Below are 12,684 nucleotides of genomic sequence, written 5' to 3' on the forward strand. Positions count from 1 at the left end.
GTTCAAAATGTTGAAAATTTTACTTTGTATGGATTTTTCTCAAATTACTCTTGAATTAGTTATTAATATAATTTGTGAGAAGTTCCCAATGTGGATGTCTTTATGTTCCTCTGTTTAATAAAACAAAAAGAATTTCACTAAGTTAATGGTAACTTAAAATATGATATTAAGTTATTAAATAATTTACAAAGAGATGAACAGAAAAGTTATAGAGGTGGGGGAGTAGGACAACATAGTCTACTAGTTTGTGTTAGTGTTGTTGTTTTGGAACCGTATATGAGAGTTAAAAGACCTCTCAGGTGGTGGTCTCGTAGGAATCAGAACGAGAGCATGTGAGCGAATCAGCGCTTCGACTACTTCTTTTCATGGGCTTCTGGATCCAACCGTTCTCAAACAGATCCAAGATAGGATCTCCCTGGTTGCTGCTGCTGCGACCGGTGCTTCCTCCACCATCTTCACCGCTGCTTCCTCTCTGTAACGCCTCCTTGTAACTCACTCTTTTCCCATCATTCTCCAGTTTCATCTCTTCTTCAGACATTGATCCTGTTCTGCTAAAACTGCTATCCACCGTGATCTCTTTCTCGTTTGTCCCCTTGTTCTTATCCCTCCAATGGCCTAACACGTTCACGAGAGAATCAACCCAGTAAAGTGCTTGAACCAGGATCATGTCCACCCACGCGGCTCTGTTCATCATTCTTGGAAGCTTCTCAAGAAACGTGTCGAGTTTTATAGGCAGAGACTCTGCTGCGGTTAGAAAACCGGAGGTCTTGTGGAAGAAGAAGGTGGTTGAAGGGAAGTAAGCCTCGATTGCGAGGATGTGGTCGTCGGCTACGGAGAGGATTGCGAGAAAGTGGCGACGGAAGGGACTTGTCATGGAGGCGAAGAAGAGAAGGAGTTGGAAGAGTTTCTGCACGAGGAAGGAGGCAGGATTGGTCGGAGTCTTGGTTCTTGTGTAAAGGACGCGAGACATGGAGAGTATGGTAGCACCACAGGTCTCAAGAGGCCGAGGTCGTGGTATCTTTCTCGCTGTTTGTTCCTGCCATAATCCATAATAACAAAATAAAACAAAATAAGATGGCAAGAGAATTCGAGAAATGAACAGGGAAAAAGTACATACCATCTTAAGATGAGGAATGAATGAATGGAATGCTGATGCAAATTCAGAGGAGAATAGTTCTTTGTAATTTTTCCAGGAAAATGTTGACAATTTTGTTCTTTTCGTATTGGTTTGAGCATTTTATAGGTAGCTGCTTTAAACGTTAAGGGGAAAGTGAGCGGTTAAACTCGATTTCAGCTGGAAGGTTTTTTGAATTAGCGGTTACGCTTTTTTCTTCTTTCTATCCCATCTTCGTAGCTAAATTACTTCTTTTTTTCTTTATCCGGGCAACGGGCCAATAGTCTTTTTGAGTAAAATTTCACTTACATTTTTTTTTTTTTGAAACCAAATTTAACTAACATTTCTACATCAATATTTCTATACCAGGAAATTTATGTTTCGAATCCCAGAAAAACTATTTATTAGTAGTTATACAGATTAATAGACAAAAAAATTTACCATTTTTTTATGATACGTAAATATAATCATTAACCTCATATCTTTATAAAATGTTTTGTGGTGTTATAAGTAGAAATTTTGAAATTAAAAACTCTATTAATCATCGAATTTGATATGTTTTTTTTTTTGAATTTGATAAGTTAACCGAGAAGTTGTGTTCTTTGTAGTGCTGGAAAGCGAGTTAAATCCACGTCATTTAACTCACTCCGCATAATCCACACATTGTTGATCCACACCAGTTCTCTTAAAAATTGTAGATAACTTGCAAGACTTATGGGTAATTTTCATTTTCTAAAATAATTATTTTAATCATATTTTAATTATTTATTTCATAAATAATATTAATTATATATGTAGTTAGAATAACATAATTATTGAAGTTTATATACTCTTTCTATGATTTTTTTTTTAAATTTATAAGTTGTGGATACCCGCAATTCAAATTAAGCCAATTCACAATTGTTCTACAAAAAAACAAATTGACCCATAAATCAAATTTCTTCAGTTCTATTAAGTTAGGGTGTGTTTGGCTATTAGTGTAGATGATCTTCGCAGCCACAAATACTTATAGCCCAAATTTAAAGATTTTTAAAAATTAAAAATTAAAAATTTAGATCCAAAGCAAAAAAAAAAAATCATAGTAATATTTCTACGGCCAAAAATGAAATCACAACTCTTAACAGATCAAACGAGGCGTAATGTAACAATTTTTGGCATTAAATATTTACACAATGACGAAATGTAACAATTTTTGGCATTAAATATTTAAGGGATCAACAATAAAAATGTTATTTCTTTAAATTGATGGCAAGCATTAGCTACCACTCCTTTTCAAATTGTTCTCTTAACAGTACTAAGAAAGAGAATTTTTACACTTCCACAAAGAAATGGGAATATACCTTACCTCTCTCACAAAGTAACAACCAATTTACAATAATGAAGATATACTTTAGAGAAACTACAATAAAGCAAACTATTACACAAGAAAAGTAAATATATCATTAATAGTATCTGAAAATTAAAAACAAAAAAATCAAAATATACTTTTGATTTATCTAACTTTCTCAAAGTTTATTTTGTTGTCACCATACATGATACAAAGTTTCCTTATGTTGGCACTGCTGAAGTTATATTGTCATAATGAGCATATGTAATTTTAGTATTTTTCTGAATAAAACTAGAATATATATATACATTATATATATATATATTAAATATATCAGTTACACTCACAATGTTGAATGTTACACATAAACAAATTATATAAACATGGAAAACAATTATTTGGTATAAAAGATTTGATTTACCAAAAAAAAAAGGATTTGATTACCATAAAAATGGTATCATACTTGGAAAAAAACAAATATTTTTTTTTGAACAAAAAAAAAAAAAAAGGTGTAATTAGGTGGGGATCCTTTGTATAAATACACGAAAACTACCCACCATTTTGCTTCCCCTCTTGTCTCTCAAAAATTTCAATCTCTCTTAACATCATAGATTGATTCACACATACATGTATCCATATATTCGTGTATGTTATACATATAATACACATGGAATTGTGGGTTTAGCTGAAAAAGTAGAAAGAATGGAAGGAAGAAAAGAGAGCGGTTCATCTTCTCCATCATTAACATCTCAGCTTTTTGGCTCGAGAGATAATCCTCCTCCTCCTTCTTCTTCTTATTCCTCTTGGATTTTCGGATCCATTTTTGCTCCTCCTTTAAAGGTGAGTTTCCTTTCTCCAAAAGCTTCGATTTTTTTTGTTTGATTTGGCGTATCCATTAATTGCTGAAGATTTCCAATTTCGTTGGGAATGAATTTGGAAATTTTTTAATTATTCTAATTTTATCATAGCGGAATTAATTTTATTTTTTTGTTCGTATTCATAGTTTTTCTTTTGTTCCTCTGTTTGCAAAAAGGATTAATTTTGAAAAGGTAGATCATTTTTTTTTAAAAAAAAGTGGAAGACCCTACACAAGATTAAGAATAAGAAGAGTTTTCGTGATTGGTAGCTTGGTGCACAAGTTTCTCTAATCCAAATTAACACTATTCTGCTCAGATTTAGAAATTTGATGGATGTGTTCTTTTGTTTCATTAGGTTATGGGATGAGAGACTGGAACTGGTGGCAGTGGTGGCTGGAACGACAAATCCTCAAATTAACCTAATGAAACAAAAGGACACACCCATCAAATTTTAAAATCTGAGCAGAATAGTGTTAAATTTTGATTAGAGAAACTTGTGTGTCAAATCACCAATCACGAAAACTCTTCTTATTCTTAATTTGGGGTTGTGGGGTCTTCCACTTAAAAAAATGGTCTACTTTTTCAAAATTAATCTTTTTTTTTTATTTTGCAAACAGAGGAACAAAAGAAAAACTATGAATACAAACTAAAAGATCAAATCAATTCCGCTATGATAAAATCAGAATAATTCGAAAAATTTCAAATCTATTCCTAACGAAATTGGAAATCTTTAGCAATTAATCGATACGCCAAATCAAACAAAAAAAATCGAAGCTTTTGCATAAAGGAATCTCACCTTAGAAGGAGGAGAAAAAATGGATCTGAAAATTCAAAAAGAAGAAGAAGGAAAAGGAGGAGGATTATCTCTACAGCCAAAAAACTGAGAGGTTAATGATGGAAAAGAATACGAACCACTCTCCTTTCTTCCTTTCATTCTTTCTATTTTTTCAGCTAAACCCACAATTTCCTCTGTATTATATGTATAACATATACAAATATATGGAGACGTGTATGTGTGAATTAATCTATGATGTTAAGAGAGATTGAAATTTCTGAGAGACAAGAGGGGAATCAAAAGGGTGGGTAGTTTTCATATATTTATACCAAGGATCCTCACCTAATTACGCTTTTATTTTTATATTTTATATTTGTGTTTTTTTCCAAGTATGATAACGTTTTTAGGGAAATCAAGTCTTTTTTTTGGGAAATCAAATCTTTTATATCAAATAATTGTTTTCCATGTTTATATAATTTTCTTATGTGTAACATTCAACATTGTGAGTGTAACTGATATATTTAATGTATATATATTCTAGTTTTATTCAGTAAAATACTAAAATTACATGCTAATTATGACAATAAAACTTTTGCAGTGCCAACGTAAGAAAATTTTGTATCATGTACGGTGACAACAAAATAAACTTTGAGAAAGTTAGATATTCCCTATATATTAACCGATGATCATTTAAAAAGTTTGTACTAATTAAAAAGACTATGCTTAGGTGTCACTTAATTAGTATGTCAATTTAGCGTACAATGCAGCTTAAAAATCAATTAAAAAAATGTTGGTCCGAATCCAATTACTAGAAAACATTATATTAACCTAAAATATAAGAAGCGTGTATTTTTTCTTTAAATAAAAGTTACAGAATTAAATTACCTAATATGATTAATATATATATGATAATTAATGACTATGAATAATAAAAATTTAATAACAATTTTTGCATTTTTCTTTATTTTTGTTTAATTTTATATTCTGAAAAAAACAAAACAATCACATTAACCATATAAGAAAAAAAAATTAGATTTTTTCTTATATGTTACATTTTAAAATTTTAAAAATGACTTTAAATTACATAAATGAGGAAACCTTATATTTTATATTTTAAAATATTTAAAACGACTTTAAATTACAAAATAAGGAAACCTTATATGTTAGATTTTTGAGAAATTCCTTAGGATAACACTTTTTAAATTTTTGCACAAAAATAGTCTTAATGAAGAAAATGACCCAAAATAAGTTTTATTAAACAGTAAAAATATAGGGTTAACTAATCTAGACTTAGACTTTAGAGTTAAGGGGTGGGGTTTTGGGGATAGGGTTTCAATTTTTTTAAAATAAAAAAATTAAATTTTAAATTTTCAAAATAAAAATGAGCTATTTTGGCCATTTTCTTTTTGAGGGCTAATTTAAAACGACTTTAAATTACAAAAATGTAAGTTTTCCTTAAGCATATGACTAAAAGCATTAAAATGACATGTATTAATTCGATGGTTGATCTTAAACCTTTCAAAACCATATGGAATATAAAAGTTAAAATAATTCAACTGTGAAAACAGTACTGTTCAATTTTTTTCAAGAATGTGTTCGGTGGAAAAAATAAGGTTTTTTGTATCATAATTTGTTTAATATCCAATCCGATCAATCCATGATATAATAATTATAGTTTAATTTCACAATTTTTAATAAAAATTGACCCTGTCCATCGGAAAGAAATTATATAATAACAATAAAAAATATTATATATGTATAAATAAAATAATCAAATATATAAATTTTTTTTTATCAATAATATATACAAATAAACTCACTGGGCATGTCTTATCCTATCCTAGTATCAAAAGTATATTTTGATTTTTTTTTGTTTTTAATTTTCAGATACTATTTTATTGTTATGATATATTTATTTGTCTTGTGTAATAGTTTGCTTTGTTGTAGTTTCTCTAAGGTATATCTTCATTATCATGTACGAATCTATGACACACGCATCTACGCGTTAAACTTATTGAAAACACGAGACTGTGAAGCTGTGCGAATCACAGACAGTCAACTTAATCTCTTACCCAGTCAGGTTTTGTCCGGACATCGATCTGTCTCTGTCCGTAGACTTCCTCCTTTCCTGATTAGATTTGGAAGGAGAAATGAAGTTGCTGCCGCGGGAGATCGAGAAGTTAGGTCTTCATCAAGCTGGTTTCCTTGCTCAGAAGCGTCTTGCTCGTGGTATTAGACTCAATTACACTGAAGCTGTAGCCCTCATTGCCACTCAGGTATCCTCTGTTTCGACATAGATAGAGTCAATATGTATACTAGTTAGTGCCTCATCATTTGAATTGTTTTTGTTCAAAACTGGTTGTGTAGATTCTTGAGTTTGTTCGTGATGGTGATAAAAGCGTGGCTGAGCTCATGGAACTTGGCAGACAACTATTAGGAAGGTGATATAGGATGATGAACGCTATATATAAGTCAACGATGATTCTTTAATCTTGAATACACTATTTGCATTCTTGTTTGTAACAGGAGACAGGTTCTTCCTCCTGTCGTACATCTTCTGTATACAGTTCAGGTGTTTGTTTCATTAATTCTCAATTTCTTTTTTTCTTATGTTGCTTGATTTTTGGCTTTTCTTTAGGACGTGTGTCAAGTTTGTTGTAACTTGTTAAGGTGCTTTTAGGTCGAAGGGACATTTCATGATGGTACAAAGCTAATCACCGTTCATGAACCCATTTCTCGTGAAGACGGGAACCTTGAACTAGCTTTACATGGATCTTTCCTTCCAGGTTCGTGGTTTTGATCGTTTTCATTCTACGGCTTATCTTTTAATTTTCTTGGAACACTGCTCAGAGTGAATACTTCTTGAGGTCATTCCAGATTTTAAATTAGCCTAATATCTCATCCCTACATTGTTGTATGTGGATTGAATTTTTTTTCCTACACAAAAGTGTGTTCTTCTATGCGTTAGAAGCTTAGGAGAAACCAACTTAGGTTATCTATTTCATGCCAAACAGCAGTTAATAAATATTGTTTATGTGGAGAGGTTATGATATGATCATGGATCGGTTTCGCAGTCCCTTCACTGGATAAATTTCCTGAAGCTCAGGATGAAGTGATTCCTGGCAATATAACATATGGAGATGGAAGTATAATAATAAATCATGGAAGGAAAGCTATAGTCTTGAAGGTCGTCAACACTGGGGACAGACCAGTACAGGTCTCTTCATTTTCTACTCAACTCTCAATTGTTTTATAAAGATAAAGTTCATTTTCACTTAATTTTTCAGTCTCTCTTTTCAGGTTGGGAGTCACTACCATTTCATTGAAGTGAATCCATTGTTGGTGTTTGACAGACGCAAAGCTCTTGGTATGCGTCTAAACATACCAGCTGGAACAGCTGTACGGTTTGAGGTTCGATTTCTGAACATATATCTCTTGTTTCTTGTCTATAAGTAAGATGAGCTTTAAGTCCTACCATTATTGAAAATTTCTGTGCTTTTCGTAGCCAGGAGAAAGGAAAAGCGTTGTGCTTGTGAATATCGGTGGAAATAAAGTGATAAGAGGAGGAAATGGAATAGTTGACGGCCCGGTTGATGATGTCAATTGGACAGTTTTGATGGAAACCATGGAGAGGAGAGGCTTCAGACACCTAGAAGAAGGAGATGCTAGGTTAAGTCCTAGTTATTTTGTTTCTTTACTTGCTAAATTCAACTAAAAATCAAGTTTTGATTGGTTTCTTTTGCAGTGAGGGGATCTCAGGGGAAGATCCTACATTTACTACTACACTTTCTCGTGAAAAGTATGCAAATATGTATGGTCCTACCACTGGTGACAAGCTTAGGCTGGGTGACACCAACTTATATGCAAGAATAGAAAAAGATTACACTGTTTATGGCGATGAATGTGTATTTGGAGGTGGAAAAGTTCTAAGAGAAGGCATGGGTCAAGGAATAGAGCATTCTGATGCTCTTCTTTCCTTGGATACTGTTATTACCAATAGTGTGATAATTGATTACTCAGGAATATATAAGGCAGATATTGGCATTAAAAATGGTTATATCATCGGTATTGGGAAGGCAGGCAATCCAGATACCATGCATGGTGTGCAGAGCAATATGCTTATTGGGGTAATTTAGTTTACTATTTAAAACAAAGTAAATATCACTGTGGGCTGCTTATAAATGTCTTGTTTATTTCCTTATAGGCCAAGACTGAGGTTATTGCTGGAGAAGAGATGATTGTAACTGCAGGAGCTATAGATTGTCATGTGCATTTCATATGTCCTCAATTGGTATATGAAGCAGTGTCAAGCGGTGAGCAAGAGTATTCTCCTTGAACATATTATGGTTATCTTTAGACTCTGATTTTGATCACTTGCCTCCATTTTATAATTATCTTTAGGCATCACAACTATGGTTGGAGGAGGAACAGGGCCTGCTTATGGTACACGTGCTACCACCTGCACCCCTTCTCCGTTCGATATGAAGTTGATGCTGCAGTCCACGGATAGTCTGCCTCTAAACTTTGGGTTTACAGGGAAGGTGTGATATGTTTTCCTTTTTGATAATTATATGCTTGTTATCTGGCTAGACCTCTTACGGTTAGCAAATGTATCGTTGTTTAGGGAAACACATCTAAACCCTTGGAGCTTCGTCAGATACTGGAGGCTGGGGCAATGGGTTTAAAGCTCCATGAGGACTGGGGAACTACTCCTGCTGCCATAGACAATTGCTTAGCAGTTGCAGAAGAATATGATATACAAGTCTTATCTTTACCTTGACATATTATTTTAAGAAACTAAATAAGGAGTTTTCATATATACTCAAATGGTTTGGATTTGACAGGTGAACATACATACTGACACCTTAAACGAGTCTGGTTTTGTGGAGCACACAATCGATGCATTTCGAGGGAGAACAATACATACATACCACAGGTTCATACACCTTTCAGATGATTGCTTCTTAATATTAGTTAGGAGGTGTAATTGGCAGATATAACTAAATATGTTTATAATAGTAAGGTCACTGCCTATATTTGAAGCAACTATTGAAGTTGTATATTTGTTTGTTGAATCCTTCTGGACAGCGAAGGTGCTGGTGGTGGACATGCACCTGATATCATCAGAGTTTGTGGTGTAAAAAATGTACTCCCCTCATCAACCAACCCAACACGGCCATATACAAAAAATACCATAGATGAACACCTAGACATGTTGGTATGAGGATTTGATAAGAGTATACTACTGGTAGTGAATTAATTTACTTATTTTTCTTGTTAATAACCTCATGTGCAAACAAACACAAGCAGATGGTGTGCCATCACCTTGACAAGAACATCCCAGAAGATGTAGCTTTTGCTGAATCAAGGATAAGAGCTGAAACAATAGCAGCAGAGGACATTTTGCATGATATGGGAGCAATCAGCATTATTTCCTCTGACTCACAAGCCATGGGTCGCATTGGAGAGGTTCATCCCTGTAAACCATAAAACATACTGTGGAATCAATACTTGAGATTCTAGGTTCTGATTCAGTAGCTACTTCACTCTTTTGCTAGACTCTATTTAGCTGAAAGCTTCCAAATTTACTCAGTATGGGAGACCTATTCAGTCTCTTGTATGCTCTTACTCTTTGCATTAAAGAACTGTGGTATCGTTCTCTTGTGCAGGTAATAAGCAGAACTTGGCAGACTGCTGACAAGATGAAGGCTCAGAGGGGAGTGATTGGTTCTAGCACAGCTGGTGATGATAACGCGAGGATAAAGAGATACATTGCAAAGTACACCATAAACCCAGCTATAGCCAACGGGTTTTCTGACTTAATTGGCTCCGTTGAGGTATACTAATCTTCAGCACAGACGTCTCATATCTTACTATACATCTTTCTTTTCCTGCTGGAAGTTTTTAGTTCCATAGGTCAATAGATGCCAAATTTACTTCATGCATTCTGTAAATGAGAGGGCTATAAAATTTGGTAACATCAAAGCTATGTAGCCACTTGTTTTTGCTTACTCAAATTGAAAAATGTGCTGCTATGCAGGAGAAGAAGCTGGCTGATCTGGTTTTGTGGAAGCCAGCTTTCTTCGGAGCAAAACCAGAAATGATTATTAAAGGTGGAAATATAGCTTGGGCTAATATGGGCGATGCAAATGCTAGCATACCCACTCCGGAGCCGGTAATCATTACTGACTACTATTGTATCAAAATGCACCACACTTATCTAGTGGATTAAAAAAAATTCAACACTCTTTGCTTTTTTATATTATGACTCCAGGTCATATCAAGACCTATGTTTGGTGCATTTGGAAAGGCTGGAAGTGAAAACTCTGTTGCATTTGTCAGCAAGGCAAGGACGCTCTTATCATACAATATAATATTCCTTTCTTTCTCCTCCTGATTTTGGATTCAGTTAGTTTCTTTATTTTAACAAACACAGGCTGCCTTGAGAAACGGGGTAAAAGAAGTATATGGACTGAAGAAGAGGGTTGTAGCCGTATCCAACGTGAGGCAGCTCACAAAACTCGACATGAAGCTGAATGATGCGCTTCCAAACATCACCGTGGACCCAGAGACATACGTTGTCACGGCAGATGGTGAGGTACTTTCGTGTGCGCCAGCCAGTTCAGTCCCTCTCTCCCGGAACTATTTCCTCTTTTAAGGTTGTAATTTGCTTTGTGGGGTCATAGGCACTGCTAACTAAAGCACTATAGCAAGCATACGCATAGGTGCTGGATTTGTAATAATAATAGCTACTCTGAAGAATTTTTTTCCTAAAAAAAGCTGCGAGAAGCAAATATAAATTGGTGAGCAATTTTTAGATTGGATTGAAACAACTTTTTTTTATAAGAAAGAGATCAATGCAATTTGACTCTGTTTAGTTTCTGTTCTTATTATGCTTCGTTTTGATTTAAGTAAACTCATGTATGTTTCCATGGAGTGTTTTGAGTTTGGATCAGCAGTTACGGATCTGGTGTGTCTCTCCATCGTCGATGACCCGTGAACAAAGGTATCAATCATACATTAACACCAAAGGGTCCCTCGTGGCTTCGACTCCTACTGGAAAAAAAGAGAGCTGGGACTACGGTTTATGTGGCTTGGAAGTTCGTCTCAATTAATCTAGGAATCATGTTCTGATTCAAATTAAAAATAGCCTTAAAAAGAAGATTTTACTAATTCAAAATAGGAAGAATTTTACCGACCTGAACTTATGTAAATAAAGGATTATATATCGGTAATAAAAAAGCATATCCTACCAATATGAAAGAAGATAAATATCTAACGAGCCACTCAGCAACGGGATTATCATATCATTTGTGCTTTCAGTAGCTTTGCCACGCTATTGGCATGTGGAATCAGTCAAAAAGGTTCCATATGAATTGTGGTGATAGATATGATCAAGGATTCGTATTGTTAGATGAGAGTCGTGTCTCTTTCTTTTCTTTTCTTTTTTATAATGGCATGGATCCATTAGTGGACTTCCCTGGTTCTTGTGTGGCTTTGTGGGGGTAATAGCACTACATCATTACAGCAGAGAAAACTGATATGGTTAATTTTACCAAAAAAAAAAAGAAAAATTGATATGGTTATCGTCTTCTCCTATTAAATGGTGGTTGTCAAATGTCAACCATTACAGAGTACAAGATCGTAGCTGGAAACTACGTGAAGGCAGGCTTGGGTAATCATAAGATTGATATGTATCTTTTATTTATTAACTAAACAGTCGCCGATCAGAATTTTTTCCACGAGTAACATATTAAAAAAAAAAAAAAAACATATAATATGTCTGAAATCTATTTTCTGTTTTCTTCATTTCCCTTTTATTTTATTGCAGGAAAGCAATGGTTTCGTTGGCATAACATGAGTTCAAAGTTATATAAAATCCATCTCCAAGTCATGGTCTTCGTACATATACACGGTTCAGTCACAATTTGACCTGTTCACACGGTTCCACTAATTAATTCAGATTTCAGACTAGGTGTAATTATTGGGTATTTAACATTACTATTATTTATAATCCGCGAACGTTTAATTTTACAATAAGCCTATCACCATAGATGATGCCGATTAAAAAACATTAATATTTTTAAAACCGGACCGATCTGATGATTAGACAATGTTCGATGATGAACCGATCATCTAATCAAGTTAGATCTAATAACTGGTTCAATCATGAATTTATATAGTATATAGTTTAATTTTATAAATTCCAATACTTATTCCTAAAATTTCAGAATTAAAATATTTTTATATTTTATATGGCATAACGTTTGATTTAAATATTTTTATAGTATATAGTTTAATTTTATAAATTCCAATACTTATTCCTAAAATTTCAGAATTAAAATATTTTTATATTTTATATGGTATAACATTTGATTTAAATGATATTAACAATATATATTTTTTATTTGAATATCTATTGTTGAGACATTTTACTCATATGGTTTTATGATCATTTGTATTTTGTTATAAAGACAAAAAAATCATTGATTACAAAATTTTAAATACGACACTTTTACAAGTTTTAGTAACTTATAATTGTTTAAAAAAATTAATACATAACATATACAATAATCTATTGTTTTACTATATGGTTAATGGTTGTTTAATT

At 33.3% G+C, this 12,684-nt stretch overlaps 2 protein-coding genes across 2 annotated transcripts; one reads left to right on the top strand and one right to left on the bottom strand.

The window, feature by feature from the left end:
- Positions 1-197: 197 nt before the first annotated feature.
- Positions 198-1,172, bottom strand: LOC106392103. Its single transcript, XM_013832881.3, has 2 exons — positions 1,118-1,172; positions 198-1,036 (listed from the first exon to the last, which is right to left on the bottom strand). The coding sequence occupies exons 1-2, from the start codon at positions 1,118-1,120 to the stop codon at positions 296-298; spliced, it is 744 nt and encodes a 247-aa protein (XP_013688335.3). The 5' UTR covers positions 1,121-1,172; the 3' UTR covers positions 198-295.
- Positions 1,173-6,016: 4,844 nt separating this feature from the next.
- Positions 6,017-10,897, top strand: LOC106392110 (urease). Its single transcript, XM_013832889.3, has 18 exons — positions 6,017-6,349; positions 6,441-6,514; positions 6,600-6,645; positions 6,754-6,859; positions 7,148-7,290; positions 7,374-7,484; positions 7,579-7,742; positions 7,819-8,200; positions 8,278-8,386; positions 8,475-8,614; positions 8,698-8,835; positions 8,918-9,009; positions 9,162-9,291; positions 9,384-9,542; positions 9,743-9,910; positions 10,114-10,248; positions 10,348-10,419; positions 10,510-10,897. Exons 1-18 carry the CDS (start codon positions 6,224-6,226, stop codon positions 10,729-10,731), a joined length of 2,517 nt encoding a protein of 838 aa, XP_013688343.2. The 5' UTR covers positions 6,017-6,223; the 3' UTR covers positions 10,732-10,897.
- The last annotated feature ends 1,787 nt before the right edge of the window (positions 10,898-12,684 follow it).

Source organism: Brassica napus, chromosome A2 (genome assembly GCF_020379485.1).
Source record: "Brassica napus cultivar Da-Ae chromosome A2, Da-Ae, whole genome shotgun sequence".
NCBI lineage: Eukaryota > Viridiplantae > Streptophyta > Magnoliopsida > Brassicales > Brassicaceae > Brassica > Brassica napus.